Genomic DNA, 17,586 nt, shown 5'->3' on the forward strand with positions numbered 1-17,586 from the left:
CATGACACTGTGCAATCCTGTCAGTACACCTATGACACCTGGAGTAACCTTGCAGAAGGCTACACGTCCCCCAACGAGTGAAGAAGCGGACGCCATTGCGTCGATCCCATATCGCCGAACTATCGGTGAACTCAACTATGCTATGCGAACCACTCGCCCCGACATCGCTTACCCAGTTTCATGCCTCTCCCGATACATGGAGAACCCCAGTATCGACCATCATCGTCAACTCAAACATCTTCTCCGGTACATTCGTGGAACTACGGATTTAGTACTCATCTTCGGCTCGTCGAACGAGGGACTCGTTGGACACTCGGATTCGGACTATGCTGCAGATCAAGACGATAGCAAGTCCACCAGCGCTTATGTCTATCAACTGTTCGGAGGGCCCATTAGTTGGAAGTCTCAGAAGCAATCTGTGGTCGCTACCTCGACCACGGAGGCCGAATATATAGGTCTATCGAATGCTTCACGCGAAGCATTATATCTAATCCAGCTTCTACACGACTTCCGCCTTGACCCCGAACTCTACGATCCCGCACTCCTATATGGAGACAACCAGTCCAGTATTGCGCTCTCGAAGAATCCAAGATTCCATGAAAGAGCCAAACATATTCGCGTCCACTACCATCTCATCCGCAACCTCGTCGACACGAACAAGATCGAACTCCAGTACAAATCCACCTCGGAGATGATTGCCGATAGTCTAACGAAGGCATTACCTCGCCCAGCTGGGATCCAGCATCGGGAAAACATGGGACTACGTCGTCAAGACCTGCCAGGCGCTCTGACGAGTGGGAGTGTTGAGAGGTGATCCGTCAGAGCACCGAGCCGGTTCCAGATAAATATATCTAACTGTTCCAGTTCTATGTACCTTAGCTGCCAGTGTCACTGGACGTCATCCACCCTAGTTACTGACCATTTTCTCTTTTCTCTTTAAGGATGGCTAGACGCTATACTCGCACCTCAGTCTTTCTACCATTGACTGAGGTGCGCATACCATTCATATTATACTATACATGATACTTACTAGCGGTCCTACAGACTCACGCTACCTTAGTTCTCGCTCTTTAACATTACTATCACGACTCGCATCATTCATCCACTTCCCCTCGCACTCTTGGGCGCCTACAGACAGTCGTGCACACTTTGGCGGAAGATGGAGGCGCAAGCAGGCTTTATTCAGGTTATACGTCCGGCCACTTCCACGTCGACTAAAGCTAAAGTTGGTACAAAGCGTTGTTATGGTTCTCCCCGTCCGGGGGCGAAACATCATTCACTGATACCTGGGAGGCAACCATCGGCCAAGAAGCTGCCTACCTTCCCAGAACAGAGATGCTTGGGGGATCTGTAAGCTATGCCAGTGCATTACGCAAGCTTCCTATTTACATCCATTCTGGTCATAGAATGTCCGCTGCTCGTCAAACTCTGCTGCGTAGCAGAGCTTCCCAGCAACTTTGGCCGCAGTCAGCCTGTCCCACTCCACTTTTTGGAACGAGCTCTGAAGCTAGCGCTCCTTCGACCGCAGATCTCCGGTATGTCAATCATGTGTCCTTAAATGAGCGGCTGGGTACACCCAGCACACCTCAAGGGGCCTTCCCGATATGGGTGTCGACTACTGGTCCCAGCATGTTTCCCGCACCACAGGTGCATCCATCCGCGATGCCCAACGGGATGCAATCTCCGCAAATGACTGGGACGAATCCCACCATCCAGTTGCGACCCATGCTACCGCCAACTCAGGAGCAGCTCGTACACGCAGTGGACGTGATCCAGAATCTGAAACGAGTTTTCTCAGCAAGTGCGTCGTTTCATTCATATATGCTCGCCGCAGGATCTTATCTTCTGGACAGAACTGCCGACGATGCAACTGCATTCATTATCAGACGACCAGCGAATTGAGTACTTCCAGCTACTACAGCAGCTTCACGAGATGACGCAGGACCTTGATGCCAAGCTACCAATGTACTTGATTTTGTTGCGTTCAGATAATATGATCCGCAACCTCGTCGCAATCGTGAGTGCCCTTCTTGCGTGTTTGTCGCGTTAAGTATGTTTTTCTTTCAGGTGTCATTAGTAATGCATCAAAGGGCTAGTTGTTCAATAGAGTCACGCCGGGTCATAATCGATCCACCCGCTTTACAGAGCATGTATGACTTACTACAACAAGTCATTGCGCAATTCGAACACAGACGTCAGATACTGGATGCCGTCGTCACGCCGCAAGCAATTGGTGGTGGACTTACTGGTCTTCTCCTAAGTCCACCATCCCCACCTACCACTCCGAATGACATTCCCTTGACTCAGTCAATCCCCAAAATGCCCATCCCAGACTTAACTAGACTCATCACCCGATGCAGCCAAGATCCCGTTGCCGGCGGTACATACGGAAATATTTACAGATGTATGTACCACGGGCCAGACGGCGATGTACAGGTTCGCGTGGATGTTACAGTTCCCCTACATTTACTGACGCATCAATCACCCACAGGTTGCTGTCAAAGCATTTCGACCGCAATTCTTCAACACCGGGATAATGTTCGCATTTGAGAGAGAGCTCGGGATTTGGAAGAGGTTGCGACATCATAATATCTTGAAGTTCATGGGTACTACTAGAGGCTTTGGCTCCTCTGTAGCACTGGTTGCTCCGTGGATAGCCAATGACACTCTGACGTCGTTCCTCAACGACAACAATACGCTCACGCTGCGTGATCGTCTGCTTCTGGTGAGAACTTCAAGAACTTTCCCGGTTTGCGCTCACTGTTTCATGTTCAAGCTCCGTGACATAGCCGCTGGCCTCGACTATCGTGAGTGAACAGTCATTCATATAGCCAGAACTACTAACTCTCTACCTCAGTTCATACGTTTAGCTTCACTGTAGACGGACAGACGTACTTTAATACAGTTACCCACGGAGAACTCACTGGTGTAAGGTCCCTCATATGTTCCAATCCCTCGTATTAATGATTGGCTACCAGAGCAATGTCCTCATCGGTAGTGATAGAACTGCATATCTTGCAGACTTTGGCCTTTCGGGAACTCTAACACCATTGCTTGGCGTGACGTCCCTCGCGAAGATGAGCTGTCATCCAGGAGCAATGAGATGGGCAGCTCCCGAGCTTCTTTCAGTGGAAGAATCAGGTTCTGCAATCACCACTCAGAGCGATATATATTCCTTTGGTAGTATCATGCTTCAAGTACGTTATTTGCGTGGCCTACCGCAGCTTGCTAACTCGTCCTGGAGGTCTTGACTGGAAATGTTCCCTGGCGTCACTTGAAAAATGATTTTGCAATCTGGTCGAAAGTGACTGTAGGGGAAATACATCCTCGTCCCGATTGTGTCACTGACCGTCACTGGAATTTTATGACCCGTTGCTGGTCTATGACACCCACCGATCGGCCTTCTGCCAGGGAAGCACTTCAATTTGTTGATTGCGAGCTCAGTCGTTAGGATTGAGCGAACACCACGTCATATCAGTATGCCAAGGAAGCACTTTAATTGTTGATCGCGAGTTCGGTCGTTGGGATTGAGCGAATACCATATCATATCAGTATGATGCGCTTGTTTACTATTATAGTATTTAATATACTTGCCATTGGCTTGCAATACATACACTGGAAAGTGAGAGCGATCAGCGCTAGCTTCGGTCTGAATCAAGCAAGTCTACAGAGACGTACTTATTGTGAGACACATCAACTTCGTGAAGACAATAGCTGTAGTCTGTGGGAGTATGTACTGACATGCGTTCCGTCAGCATCGAACAGATCTAACCGTACATATAGCGTAGGCGCTGCGTAGCACATTATCCGCAGATCCGGTGAGCACACGCAATAATAAATTGTGAATCAGTCGATCGCCCGCGATCGCAGCGAGATCAGCTCGCGATTAACAAAAAGAAGCGCTTCTTCGGCAGTGGGCCAGTCGCTGGGGAGCATAGACCAGCACCACGCGATAAAATTCCAGTACTCCTCAGTGACACCAGGGCACATTTCCGGTCAAAACCTGTAGAACGGCTTAGTAGGTTGCACTAGCAAGGGGGGACAACTTGCTGGAAGCATGATGCTACCAAACGAGTAAATATCGCTTTGAGTAGTGACTGCTGAGTCCTCCCCAGCAAGAAGTTCAGGAGCTGCCCAGTGCCCATCTCACTGCTCCTGGATAACAGCTCATATTTCCGAGGTGCGTCATGCCGGTCAACTGTTTTTGAAGTCTCGGAAAGTAGGCTCGTGACCAGCCTGGCGTATACTAACCACGGACAAGTCAATTGACTAGAGTTCCTAACATCTCAAAGACGTAATCCAGACTAGTTACGAGTCTACCCGGAAAGGCCGAAATCTGCGAGGTACCGCTTTCTATGTCTATCGACGAGGACATTTGTCTGCGATTGATCATTGGTATATGAGGGATGGAACAAACAAAGGTCCTTACACCAGTGAGGTCTCCGTGAACGACGGGGTTTAAGTCTGTACGTCCGTCTTCAGAGAAGTTAAACGTATGAACTTATGTAGAAAATCAATCATTTTCCTATGTAATGCGCTTGCTCACCTAGAGCTTGTCGCCTTTTAAATGTTGTGTTGTTGTTGAGTCACTACCCGAATATCGAAAAGACCGGGCCAGAGATAGTACATGTAATGCAATGCATTTGTTCTTTGACCACTACGGTAAGTATTGGGTACGTACATGAACGAATAAATTACAACATTCGCTCAGGCGTACCGAGCGAGCGCGCTTTCAAGAAATTGAAGTGCCTCCTTGGCAGAAGGCCGATCAACGGGTGTCATAGACCAACAACGGGTCATAAAACTCCAGTGCTCGTCGGTGACATAAACGTCTTCTGGACGAGGATGTACGTCCCCTGCAGTCACTTTCGACCAGATTAAGAAATCATTTTTCAAGTGATGCCAAGGGACCACTCCCGTCAGAACCTGCACGAAGTACGTAGTGAGCTGTGTTGCTAGCAAAAGGGAAAAGGAGACGACTTACTTGAAGCATAATGCTACCAAAGGAATACATGTCGCTCTGAGGGGTGATTACAGAGGCGGGCTCTTCCGCAGAAAGAAGTTCAGGGGCCGCCCATCTCACTGCTCCTGGATGACGGCTCACGTACGCGAGGTACGTCATGCCAGGGAATTTTGTTAAAGTTCCGGAAAGGCCAAAGTCTGCAACATATGCGGTTCGATCGCTACCGATCAGGACATTGTTCTGGCAGTCAATCATTAGTATGAGACATTGCAACAAATGAGATACCTACACCAGTGAGGTCTCCGTGGACGACTGGATTAAAGTACATGCGTCCGTCTACAGCAAAGCTAAATGTATGGACTGAGGGAGACAGTTATTAATTCTTGCTATGTGCATGCCTATGTTCACTCACGATAGTCCACACCAGCAGCTATGTCATAGAGCTTAGGCACGAAACAATGAGTTCGATGGTGCAAACCGGGAAAGTCCTTGAAATTCTCACCAGAAGCAAACGATCACGTAGCGTGAGGGTCCCGTTGTTCCCCTGGAGGAATGACGTCAGGGTGCCGTTGTCTATCCACGGAGCAACCAGTGCCACGGAGGAACCAAAGCCTCTAGTAGTACCCATGAGCTTCAAGATATTGAAATGTTGCAACCTCTTCCAAATCCCGAGCTCTCTCCAAAATACGAAGATCACTTCAGTATTTAAGAAATGCGGTCGCATTGCTTTAACGGCGACCTGTGGGTGAGTGATACGTCAGTAAACGTCGGTGAACTGTAACATCCACGCGAACCTCTACATCGCCATCTGGCCCGTGGTAAATACATTTGTAGATATTTCCGTATGTACCGCCAGAGACGGGGTCTTGGCTGCATCGGGTGATACGTCCAGTTAAGTCTGGGATGAGAAATGGAGGGATAGACTGAGCGGAGGGAATGATGTCGGGAGTAGAAGATGGGGAGGATAGTCGATTTATGACAGCACCAGCAAGTCCATCACCCATTTGTTACGGTGCAACGGCAGCTTCCATCGTCTGATGCCTGAAGTGTTCGATAACACTGTGTAGTAAGCTACGCATGCTCTTTAGAGCGGAGGGATCAATTATGACCAGATTTGACACTGTCAAATAACTGGCCATTTGATATGCCACCAATGAGATCTGGAAAGAAGACGGGCTTAGCACGAGGACATACACGCACGCGTGTAGTCAGGCCACTCACGATTGCGACGAGGTTGCGGATCATATTATCCGATCTCAAAACAATCCAGTACAGTGGTAGTCTGACATCGAGGTCCTGAGTCATCTCGTGAAGCTGCTGTAATAGCCTGCTGTACTCCGTTCGCCGGCCGTCTGACAATTCGTGTAGTTGCATCGTCGGGAGTTCTGCATACAAGATTAGAATCTGCGGCGAACACGTATGAAGAAGACGACCCACTTGCGGAGTAAGCGTACTTCAGATTCTGGATCATGTCCTCTGCGTGTGCGAGCTGCGCCTGAGTTAGCGGTAGAATGGGTCGCGATTGGATGGTTTGTTTCTTCTCAGTTAACTGCGGGGGTTGCATCCCGTTCGGCATCACGGATGACGATGACGGTCCCTGTGGTACGGGAACCATACTGATACCAGCAGTTGGTACCCGGTTCGGGAAAGTTCCCTGGGACGCGCTGTGCAGACCCAGCTGCTCATACGGGAACACAGGATTGGCGCTTGGCCGATCTCCGATCGAAGGAGCGCTGACACCAGGATTCATTCCAAGAATTGGGGTGGCACAGCCTGACTGCAGCCAGAGTTGCTGGGACGAGACTCCACCACCCTGTATAACACCTGCTGAACCAGCAGCAGAGGCCACTGTATTACTGGAATGCGTGTAAATAGGAAGCTTGCACAACACGTTGATACAACTCACAGATGTGCTTGGTTTCCTCCAATAATATCATCGGTATGCTTCCTCCTCTGCATCAGTTCTGGGAGGGTACGCTCATTCTGGGCCATTTCAAGGTATGGATGGAGACGACGCTCTGTCGCTGGACGGGACCGTGTACCAAAGTAGGTTGTATCTAAAGAATAAAGCGTGGCCGGACGCAAATGACCAGTGTTTGGTCTGGCATCTACGACCCGCAGGATGTAATGAGTAGCAGTATCAGTTGTTAAACGGTTGCCCGAGACCGCTGGACAATTTATATCACATTGCGCTACGGCAGATAGGCTGACCGACTTATCTACGTAAGAGTACTTACTACATTGCTGTGTGACTGTGTACCAGTGGAACTTCTGGAAGTTCCATGTAGAAATATATTGGCCCTCTGAGAGGCGCCCTCAGGACATGAAAGAATTACCGGAAATTAGGCAGTTAATCGGACAGTCACACGATGACACACTTTGGGTAGCGAACTTCGCTAGCACAGCCATCTGTCCTTGCCTGTCGATTACCCTCTCCCGCACTCGCAAACGCCCTTTTCGACACCTCCGCTCGTAATATTAACGCCATCATATTCTCATCCGCCCGTGCCCCGCGCTGCGTCCGTAACTTTCGCTCTTGAAGAATTTTCTTCCTATTCGCCTGCTTTCAACTTCATTGGGTCCTCTTACGTACGTACTGTTCTCACCGCATGCGCACTTGCACTGCCGTTTTATGGGATCCCGACCACTGGACACTGCTTTGTACTATGTAGTACGTGTCTGCTTCTCCCCTCACCTCACCTTTGTGCCGATTTGGGTAGAACTGGGTGCGCTTCTGTTTATTAAAGCTTATCATCGTTCGGCGGAAATGCACATATCGTCGCAGCATGTCAGCCGAACAACATTGTTCATAATTCATCCAGCCTCAGGTCAGGAATATCGATGCTCTGCGTCGGTATCGTTATCGTGCAGGACGAAGCGTTGAAGGCAACCATGAAGCGCATGAAGGTTGGCATGAATGCCTATTCGCAATGGGAAACTGTAGATTCTGTCTTTGGAACGCATCTGTAAGTAGCTTGTTGGACATGAAGAGAGAGATAACTTAAGACTCGGAGGTGGTCTCAGATCAGAGAGAGATCTTTCTGTATATACATAACACATTTCTCTTTTACGGCGTGATAATCATTTCCGCAGCAGAAAGTTCGTCTTCGCCCTTGTCTGTAAGTAGGTCAGACTGCCGCACGCGCATAACCGTTACACCAAAAGGTAGAATACAAGCTTAGCTTTCAGTATCAGCGACAGTATATATACTGAGTATGGGAACTCAGGTAAGCCAGCGTGCTTACATTGTCCTTGAATCGAAGTGTTAGCGATCGATTCGTGGGTGACCGACCTGTCTACTGGAACGCAAGGGTGGAGACAGCGAAGCGTAAGTCGATGGGTGCTAACTGCTTCAGACCTTGCTCCAGGCTTGATCGACTCCTCGAACCTGGTTTCTAATTCTATTGGGAGTAAACCGGCGGTCCACGTCAAAATCACCTTCCGCCTCAAGTAATCCCAAACCAACCTCTACTTCAACCGCGCCGAAACCCTCATCCACTTACTTCCCCCTCGTCAAGCATAACCAGCACAAAGCAGATGCACTATGCGAGTCGGAAGGTTGGTCTGCTTCGAAACGGGGTTCGGTCATCCGTGCTCAAGCTCGATTTGACGCGAGCGCTTGCTTCTTCGTCCTCTAGAACACTTAATTTTCCTCCAGTTCTACTATTTCCCCCCCTAGCAGGTGTATCGCTTGCGAGCCATCGAACAACAAATATCAGTACACTCCTTGTGCTCCAATAACGAGCGTGGAGGAATCGCGCAAGGTAAAATGTTGTCAATGGCGCTTGAACCGAGGTAACAGCCATAAGGTATTGCATATACCCAGTACCATAGCGGACAAATATGACATGTACAATGGATCTAGTGGCCAGGATGGCGCTCTCAGCTCCCAATCAGACCGATGATATGACGTTGCATTCGAAGGTCCAGGGGGACCTCCGACTTCCGACAGCAAGTTACACCATTCGCGCAATCGTACCAAGCTCGCTGTCAATAAATTGGAGTACTTCCTTGGCAGAAGGTCGATCGGTAGGTGTCTTAGACCAGCAACGGGTCACAAAATCCCAGTGCGGGTCAATAACACCATGGGGATGAGGATGTATTTCCCCTGCAGTCACTTTCGACCAAATTGCGAAATCATTTTTCAAGTGACGCCAAGGAACGTTTCCCGTCAAGATCTGCAAGACGAATTAGTAAGCTGTAATAAGCTGCGATAGCAAAAGCAAACAACGTACTTGAAGCATTATGCAACCAAAGGAGTAGATATCGCTTTGAGTAGTGAGTGCCGAGGCTGATTCCTCCACTGAAAGAACTTCAGGAGCTGTCCACCTCATAGCTCTTGAATGACAGCTCATCTTCGCGAGGGATGTCACGCCGAGCAATTGTGTTAAAGTTCCGGAAAGACCAAAGTCTGCAAGGTATGCAGTTCCATCATTACCGATAAGGACGTTGGTCTTTCAATCAATTATTAGTATGAGGAATTGGAACAAACGAGGAACCTTACACCAGTGAGGTCTCCATGGACGACTGGATGAGAGTACGTTTGTCCGTTCACATTGAAGCTAAATGTATGAACTGAGGGAGACAGTCATTAATTCTTGTTATGTGAATGCCTGCGTTCACTCACGATAGTTGAGGCCAGCGGCTACGTCACGGAGCTTGGGTACGAAACGATGAGCTCCAGGGCGCAAACCGGGAAAGTCCTCGAAGTTCTCACCAGAAGCAGACGATCACGTAGCGTGAGGGTCCCATTGTTCCACTTGAGGAACGACGTCAGAGTGTCGTTGACTATCCACGGAGCAACCAGAGCCACAGAGGAGCCAAAATCTCTAACAATACCCATGAACTTCAAGATATTAGAATGATGCAATCTCTTCCAAACCCCGAGCTCTCTCCGAAATGCAAACATTACCTCCGTATTGAAGAATTGCAGTCGAATTGCTTTGACGGCGACCTGTGGGTGAGTGATACGTCGATAAACGTCGGGGAACTGTAACATCCACGCGAACCTGTACATCGCCATCTGGTCCGTGGTACATACATTTGTAAATATTTCCGTATGTACCGCCAGAGACGGGGTCTTGGCTGCATCGGGTGATACGTCCAGTTAAGTCTGGGATGAGAATTGGAGGGATAGACAGAGTGGAGGGAATGTCGTTTGGAGCGGAAGGTGGGGAGAATGGTCGATCAGCAAGTCCACCACCCATTTGTTGCGGTGCGACAGCAGCTTCCATCGTCTGATGTCTGAAGCGTTCGATAGCACTTTGTAGTAAGTTGTGCATGCTCTTGAGAGCAGAGGGGTCAATTATGACCAGGTTCGACCTTCTCGAATAACTGGCCCTTTGATGTGCCACCAATGAGACCTGGAAAGAAGACAAGCTTAACACGACAAAATGTGCGCACGCACGAAAGGCACTCACGATTGCGACGAGATTGCGGATCATACTATCCGATCTCAATACAATCCAGTATATTGGTAGTTTGACATCGAGGTCCTGAGTCATCTCGTGAAGCTGCTGTAGTAGCCTGCTGTACTCCGTTCGCCGGCCGTCTGACAATTCGTGTAGTTGCATCGTCGGCAGCTCTGCAAACAACATTAGAACCCACGGCGAGCACGTACGAAGAGGACGACCCACTTGCTGAGTAGGCGTGTTTCAGATTCTGGATCACGTTCTCTGCGTGTGCGAGCTGCTCCTGAGTTGGCGGTAGAATGGGTCGTGGCTGGATGACGGGATTCGTCCCACCCATTTGCGGGGGTTGCGTCCCATTTGGCATCACGGATAGATGCGCCTGTGGTGCGGGAAACATGCTGGGACTAGTCGGCACTGTGTTCGAAAAGCCTCCTTGAGGCGCGTTGGGAATACCCAGCCGCTCATCCAGGGACACTGGATTGGCATACCGCAGGTCTGCGGTCGAAGCAGCGCTATCTCCAGTGTTCATTCCAAAAATTGGAGTGGGACAGGCTGACTGCGCGAAGCGTTGCTGGGATGCTCCGCCGCGCTGCAGAGCTCGACCAGCAGTAGTGGGCATTCTATGACCAGAATGCATATAAACAGGAAGCTTGAACAATATGACGACATAACTCACAGACGCCCCGGGTATCTCAGTTCTGAGATGGTCGGCGGCTTCTGTGCCGATGGTTCCGTCCCAGGTACCAGGGAAGGATTTTGATGATGCTGTGTCACCGGACGGGGAGAACGATGCCGTGTAGCAAAGTTGGTCGTACTGGAATGACAACACGTGACCTGAATAGAGCCTCGTTGCGCCTCCATCTCCCGATCAGTGCGTTGATATTTTGAGTCCGCGGGTGCGGGAGGGGAGTTGGAAGATTTGCGAGGTTTTGATAGTGAAGATAAGTCAATCGGCCCACCTCACGTGACAGCGTAATGTTACCTTGTACCACAAGGTCACTATTACTTATAATCAACTTACAATTAAAAGTCCTTACGTTGGACTTCATTGAGCCACTTGTGTAAATTCATTGCAGTACGTACCACTATGAAACAAGGAGGTTAATACTGATCACCAGGTGGGTAGGTGAATTGTCCGTTTCACCTGCTAAACCGGTTGCTAGGTGATTTGACATCAGACCGCCTATTCGCGGGTGATTTTCAACACCTCGCAAGCCAAGTACTGTATCCACCATTTGGATATGTAAGTAGTTAACGTTGCAAGTTGTGCGACGTTGAAACTTGAAAGTCATGAATTTCCAATCCTGGTGAGTTAAGAACGTATATTTGACCCTCTATTTACAGCTTAGGTATTAAATTACTTCGACGACTCAATAGAACAATAAAAACGAACGTCAACAAAGGACAGAATGAACGTCAAGGTAACACGAAAAACCCATCAAATCAACAATGCCAGCAGTTACACACCTCCGAATGCTTTAGTGCTGCGCGTAGGTTCAGTATTGTTTAATCTCAATTGGTTATGTATTTCATGCCATACAGCTTTCCAATGCAATACTCTTCACCAATCCGGGGTACATTTTGCTCAACAAAAATCATTACTTCGGCTCATGGCACGTTGCTGTGATACCGAGCGTTAGCAAGCTGAGCTGACAAGAGCAGTGTGTCTGGCCATCTTCTAGCGCAGCCAACCAATATGACGCTCAGTATGACAATTATAACAATGGTATGCCGACCAAAAGGGTATCGTCCGATATCGAAGATTGCAGTCTCCTCACGACCATTGGAAAAATGGTGTTCCAGAGCAAGCTTTGCGTGCCAAGTTTACTAGGGCAACGAAATGTCTGGACGGTAAGTCACATGCGAGCTGAATGTACTCCCTTGTACTATTAAGCACGTCCACGACAGGCACCGAGAACGAGACAGTGCTAGCCACAAGGCATGGTAGAGCAACAGTTATAGCCTCGTGATTGTTGTAGAATGACATTATCCTGGAATACGTCGAAGGAATAAGTGCAGCCGGAACACATTCAGCTGCAGGACCACAAACACAAATGACGACAGTTCCATCTTGATTAATATTGATTGATGACGCCGTATAGTTGCAGAGCGACCACAGCTGGGCTTTATGAGAGTTAATATCATTGCGCACCAACTCCGAACGAATAAAACAAATGAATGTCATGATGTCAATAGGACTACAGAAGAAAGGAAACTCACACATATGACTAAAAAGCCGCCACATATAAAAACGGGCGGAGGAAACATAGTGGTGGTTGCGAGGAGCGAGAGGAGGCAAGAATAACGAAGCCGAGTAGCGGAGTCTGCAGTTGGCATACGAAATGTCGGGTGAGAGGGGCCGACGCGGGCACGCTAGTCTCCCGTAGTCAGACCCTAAACGAAGGAAGACAGTCGTTCCTTCTTTGCAAGTGGGCACGCGGATATTTACTAGATCAAGAACTGAGAGGCAAACAAAGCTCACACCCCCGCCGCCTTGGACACTTACTGGGCTCCAGGGGGACATTGGGTCGGGGGGGCTGTATGCAATCGTCCGAGAAGCCGAAGGAGAAAGAAGCGGTGCGGTCATGCCTCGAATCGACCAAAGTATCAGCAAAGGGTATACGCAACATCATTACGTTAGCTATTCGTAACAATGTTGTCACGGTCAAGGTGTCTGTCACGGTGCAAGAAACGTATCGTTTTCCTTTTTCGTCGATCTTCGTCATGTACCATAGCTAGCACTGCAAGCATCGATATCCTTCTTGATCATTTCATTGGTTTTCCGATGCGTAGGGCTCAACGTTTGTCTCGCGACTTCACCGTCCAGAATTTATTCAAGTCCAGAAGATACCCCGTTCAATCTTTCATTGACTTGTTACAGTAGTGTCATACCCATGTCGCTTTGGTTGGCTGTGGTAAGTACAAGCACAGTGTAAGCGTTCGATTTGCTTTCCCTCGGTACTCCCACGTGAAGCTGCAGGGACGATAATGGTTAAACTGCCACGTTCAGATAATCAATTTAAAGGCCAATAATATCACCTCCCAATTGGTTCAATTTTTGTGAGTGCCAATGTTGTGCTCGTGCCAGAATAACGTGTTGATCTCAAGTCCCAAAATATTCCAAGCCATCGTCATGGGCACGGTTTGCTACGGCCTGCCTGATGGACCTGTCCGTTCGATGATACACCATGTCCATGAAGTTCTAATCAGTCTGAGAATGGTGCTGTTACTGGTGCGTATGACGACCGTGTAGTCTGAGAATGCTGTTACTGACAGGCTATCGCGGACCAGGTCCGTCCGCGAGTGCGGGAGGGAAGACGCGTGTATGCCAAAATTTGTGAGTGGTGCTGCTAGAGCGAGGATGTTATAGATCGGAATCTCTACGTAATACAACATCCACCGCTGCAGTGCACACAGCCTCGTACGTACTGTCACGTACATTATAATTGCCAATTTGAGTGCGTGACAGTCAGCAACACTTACCACAACTGTCGTCGTACGCACATCGGGAAATGCAAGCGCCACCAGGTTCCAATCAGACTTCCCCTACGGAAACAGTTTCTTCTTCGATTACGACTCCATGGCCTCACGCTTCCCCTCGTCCAGCGACGCAACTTCATCAAAATCGATACTCGATACCTGGGAGGGAACCATCTTCTTCTACTACGCCGAATTTTGCAGCATGGCATCCTCATGGTTATCTCCGTCCGGCGGTGCAACATCATCAAAATCTATCCCTGACACCTGGGAGGGAGCCGTCGGCCCAGAATCTGCCTATTCCCCCAGAACAGAGATACCTGGAGCGTCCGTGAGTCATGCCGACGTATTGTGAAACTTCCTATTTACATACATTCTGGTCATAGAGTGCCCACTACTGCTGGTCGAGCTCTGCAGCGCGGCGAAGCATCCCAGCAACGCTTTCCGCAGTCAGTCAGTTCCACTCCAATTTAGGAACGAACCCTGGAGATAGCGCTGCTTCGACCGCAGATCTGCGATTTGTCAATCTTGTATCCCCGGATGAGCAGCTGGAGATGCCCAACGCACTCCAAGGAGCCTTCCCGAACTCAGTGCCGACTACTAGTCCCAGCATGTTTCCCGCACCACAAGCGCGTCTATCCGTGATGCCAAATGGGACACAACCCCCGCAGATGGGTGGGACCAAACCCGCCATTCTACCGCCAACTCGGGAACAGCTCGCACACGCAGAGGACGTGATCCAGAATCTGAAACACGCTTACTCAACAAGTAGGTTGTTCCGTTCGTGCTCGCCGCAGATTCTTATCCTTTGTGCAGAACTGCCGACGATGCCACACCACAAATTGTCAGACGACCAGCGAATGGAGTACTACCAGCTACTACAGCAGCTTCAGAAGATGACTCAGGACCTCGATGTCAAACTACCATTATACTGGATTGTGTTAAGATCGGACAATATGATCCGCAACCTCGTCGCAATCGTGAGTGCCTTTCGTGCGTGCGGACGTTTTGTCGTGTTGAGCTTGTCTTCTTTCCAGGTATCATTGGTGGCACATCAAAGGGCCAGTTATTCGAGAAGGTCGAACCTGGTCATAATCGATCCCTCCGCTCTAAAGAGCATGTATAGCTTACTGCAATATGCTGCCGAGCACTTCAGGCATCAGACGATGGAAGCTGTCGTCGCACTCCAACAAATGGATGATGGACTTGCTGGTGTTGTCATAAATCGACCATCTCCCCCACCTACCGCTCCAAACATCATTCCCTCCACCCAGTCTATCCCCCCAATTAGCATACCAGACTTCACTGGACACCTCACCCGATGCAGCCAAGACCCTGTATCCGGCGGTACCTATGGAAATATTTACAAATGCGTATACCGCACACCAGAGGGCTATGTAATGGTTTGTGCAGATTTTACAAAATTTCCATGCTACTGACGTATCACTCACCTGCAGGTCGCCGTCAAAGCAATTCGACCGCAATTCCTCGATACTGCAATAATGTTGGTATTCCGGAGAGAGCTCGGGATTTGGAAGAGGTTGGAACATCCTAATATATTGAAGTTCATGGGTACTACTGGAGACTTTGGACCCTATGTGGCTCTAGTTGCTCCATGGATAGTCAACAACACTCTGACGTCGTTCCTTAAGAACAACGACACCCTCACACCGCGTGATCGTCTGCTTCTGGTGAGAACTTTAGATTTGTTTCTAGTTTGCGTACGCGAGCTCATCATTTCGTGCCCAAGCTCCGTGGCGTCGCTGCTGGCCTCGACTATCGTGAGTGAACGCGGGCATTCCACATAACAAGCATAAATAACTTTCTACCTCAGTTCATACGTTTCGCTTCACTGTTAACGGACAGACATACTTTAATACAGTTGTCCATGGAGACCTCAGTGGTGTAATGTCCCTCATTCATTCCAATCCTTCATACTAATGATCGACTGCCAGAATAATGTCCTCATCGGTAGTGATAACACTGCATACCTTGCAGACTTTGGCATGTCGGGAGCTTTAACAAAATCGCCCGGCATGACGTACCTCATGAGGATGAGCGATCATCCAGGTGCAGTGAGATGGGCAGCTCGTGAACTTCTTACTGTGGATGAATCAGCTTCTGCAGTCACCACTCAGAGCGACATCTACTCCTTTGGTTGCATCATGCTTCAAGTACGTTGTTTGCTTTTGCTAACGCAGCTTGCTAACTCATCCTGCAGGTCTTGACAGGAGATATCCCGTGGCGTCACTTGAAAAATGATTTCGCAATCTGGTCGAAAGTGTCTATAGGGGAAATACATCCTCGTCCCCATTGTGTGATTGACCGTTACTGGAATTTTATGGCCCGTTGCTGGTCTGAGACACCCACCGATCGGCCTTCTGCCAAGGAAATACTTCAATTTATTGATAGCGAGCTCGCTCAATACTATCGAGCGAATATTATATGATATATCTGTGTTTACTGTTTCATCAAAGTACTTGCAATTGACTGGCAATATATTTTGGAAAAGGAGAGTGCTTAGATACGGTCAAGCAACTCAACACGGTATTTGCAACGCTCGACACACTCGCCATCCGTTCAGTCTGGATTTTGGTATCAAGTTTAAAGCGCGAGCGCAGAAGCACTCCTCGACAGAGATATTAACTTCGTGGAGACTACATATAAGTAAGTACATTTCAACTTAACCCCGCCCTCGTCTTTATCCCTGGCGTGACTTTCATCCGTTCTAGTGCGCCATAATGCTGGTATCGCGAGAGGTTAAATCAAATATGTCCCACAACAAAAACAATACGCATGCTATCATTGCTATGACCCATCCTAATCGCCACGATCCAGGACCCAGGCGCAGCGAGTCAGGAATCCTAGTTCATTGTTGTCTCACAAGAGATTGGCGAGTTCGTGATCAATGCTACAGGTGAAGCTGAGGTGTGTTCCGTTTTCTCTGTTTTTGACTTCCTGACTCTTGAACCGAATTGAAATCTAATCGTGGACATCTGGTCCATCCAAATGGGAACACGGAGAGAAGGAGGAGCGAGGAAGGCAACGAAGAGGTTATGATGGAAGTATCATCGAGCAGTGGAGAGAGGCTAGTGGAAGCGTCGAGGTGGTGGCGAGAAATGAATCGAGAAGACGAAAGATCGGAAGATCGGAAGAAATAGTTCAGATGGGAAGCAGGCAAAGTCGGGGGCAAATTTAACGAATGGCTAGTGGTGAGTCTTGTATCCAGCCTCTCGAATTGCATCACAAATTCTTCAATACATCTATCCTGTAAATCCAGAAAGTCCAAACACCATACCGGAAAATCCACATTCACCGTTTCGCGAGAGGGGAAAGAAAGCGCAGTCGATGATCGTGCAGACGAGGATGATGATTTGGCCATAATCGCATCCAGTATGAAGAAAAACATCTTGACGCTGCACGACGCGGGATGGGGCCAAATAGTACATCCACTTAGTGAGCGGAAGGGATAGAGAACGCATTATAGGATGCTGGAGGATGAGGTAAGGATGTTGAAAGAAGGGGTATGTGACTGTGTCCTATTCGCTGGTGATCCGTTGCGAGAAAGTTGAGACGGCGAGGCGTAAGTCAATTCGTCAAAGTGTCCATTGATTCAGCCTCGACTTTGAAAGCAAGTATTCCAAAACCGAGTTCAATTACTGCAGGGGTTATTGTCTTCCACAACCAGATCCTAGTTCTAGTGGGAGGTCGAAACTACCTTCTGTCTCTAGTAAT

At 48.9% G+C, this 17,586-nt stretch overlaps 5 protein-coding genes across 5 annotated transcripts; 2 read left to right on the forward strand and 3 right to left on the reverse strand.

Moving 5' to 3' along the window:
- Positions 1-2,536: 2,536 nt before the first annotated feature.
- Positions 2,537-3,451, forward strand: EDB91DRAFT_1063474 (kinase-like domain-containing protein; the record flags this gene model as incomplete). The annotated part of the gene is made up of 4 exons (XM_041314620.1): positions 2,537-2,749; positions 2,890-2,928; positions 2,979-3,197; positions 3,245-3,451. 4 exons carry the CDS (start codon positions 2,537-2,539, stop codon positions 3,449-3,451), a joined length of 678 nt encoding a protein of 225 aa, XP_041170001.1.
- A 1,256-nt stretch (positions 3,452-4,707) lies between these two features.
- EDB91DRAFT_1255664 (kinase-like domain-containing protein) lies at positions 4,708-5,967 on the reverse strand (the record flags this gene model as incomplete). The annotated part of the gene is made up of 6 exons (XM_041324020.1): positions 4,708-4,926; positions 4,985-5,203; positions 5,253-5,323; positions 5,376-5,406; positions 5,466-5,702; positions 5,758-5,967. The coding sequence occupies 6 exons, from the start codon at positions 5,965-5,967 to the stop codon at positions 4,708-4,710; spliced, it is 987 nt and encodes a 328-aa protein (XP_041170002.1).
- On the reverse strand, positions 5,731-7,068 carry EDB91DRAFT_178628 (uncharacterized protein). Its single transcript, XM_041326333.1, has 4 exons — positions 6,870-7,068; positions 6,401-6,819; positions 6,185-6,348; positions 5,731-6,123 (listed from the first exon to the last, which is right to left on the reverse strand). The coding sequence occupies exons 1-4, from the start codon at positions 6,953-6,955 to the stop codon at positions 5,971-5,973; spliced, it is 822 nt and encodes a 273-aa protein (XP_041170003.1). The 5' UTR covers positions 6,956-7,068; the 3' UTR covers positions 5,731-5,970.
- Positions 7,069-8,811: 1,743 nt separating this feature from the next.
- On the reverse strand, positions 8,812-10,593 carry EDB91DRAFT_178717 (kinase-like domain-containing protein). Its single transcript, XM_041326334.1, has 7 exons — positions 10,384-10,593; positions 9,973-10,326; positions 9,681-9,917; positions 9,591-9,621; positions 9,468-9,538; positions 9,199-9,417; positions 8,812-9,141 (listed from the first exon to the last, which is right to left on the reverse strand). Exons 1-7 carry the CDS (start codon positions 10,558-10,560, stop codon positions 8,920-8,922), a joined length of 1,311 nt encoding a protein of 436 aa, XP_041170004.1. The 5' UTR covers positions 10,561-10,593; the 3' UTR covers positions 8,812-8,919.
- A 3,361-nt stretch (positions 10,594-13,954) lies between these two features.
- On the forward strand, positions 13,955-16,300 carry EDB91DRAFT_1255667 (kinase-like domain-containing protein; the record flags this gene model as incomplete). Its single annotated transcript, XM_041324021.1, has 9 exons — positions 13,955-14,182; positions 14,238-14,619; positions 14,668-14,831; positions 14,889-15,254; positions 15,309-15,542; positions 15,602-15,632; positions 15,686-15,756; positions 15,807-16,025; positions 16,073-16,300. 9 exons carry the CDS (start codon positions 13,955-13,957, stop codon positions 16,298-16,300), a joined length of 1,923 nt encoding a protein of 640 aa, XP_041170005.1.
- Positions 16,301-17,586: the final 1,286 nt, after the last annotated feature.

The sequence above is a fragment of the Suillus paluster genome (genome assembly GCF_016628075.1).
Source record: "Suillus paluster strain FC165 chromosome Unknown EDB91scaffold_150, whole genome shotgun sequence".
In the NCBI taxonomy this organism is placed as follows: domain Eukaryota; kingdom Fungi; phylum Basidiomycota; class Agaricomycetes; order Boletales; family Suillaceae; genus Suillus; species Suillus paluster.

Bases quoted from the DNA above. Each gene is read 5' to 3' on its own strand.
- EDB91DRAFT_178628 (XM_041326333.1), bottom strand. From the start codon at position 6,955: ATGGCCCAGAATGAGCGTACCCTCCCAGAACTGATGCAGAGGAGGAAG. The intron at 6,820-6,869 runs GTGAGTTGTATC...CACGCATTCCAG, and splicing joins GGAGGAAACCAAGCACATCT to TAATACAGTGGCCTCTGCTG. The intron at 6,349-6,400 runs GTGGGTCGTCTT...TCTTGTATGCAG, and splicing joins GAAGTACGCTTACTCCGCAA to AACTCCCGACGATGCAACTA.
- EDB91DRAFT_178717 (XM_041326334.1), bottom strand. From the start codon at position 10,560: ATGTTGTTTGCAGAGCTGCCGACGATGCAACTACACGAATTGTCAGAC. The intron at 9,622-9,680 runs GTGAGAACTTCG...TTCGTACCCAAG, and splicing joins TACGTGATCGTCTGCTTCTG to CTCCGTGACGTAGCCGCTGG. The intron at 9,418-9,467 runs GTAAGGTTCCTC...ATTGATTGAAAG, and splicing joins TCCATGGAGACCTCACTGGT to ACCAACGTCCTTATCGGTAA.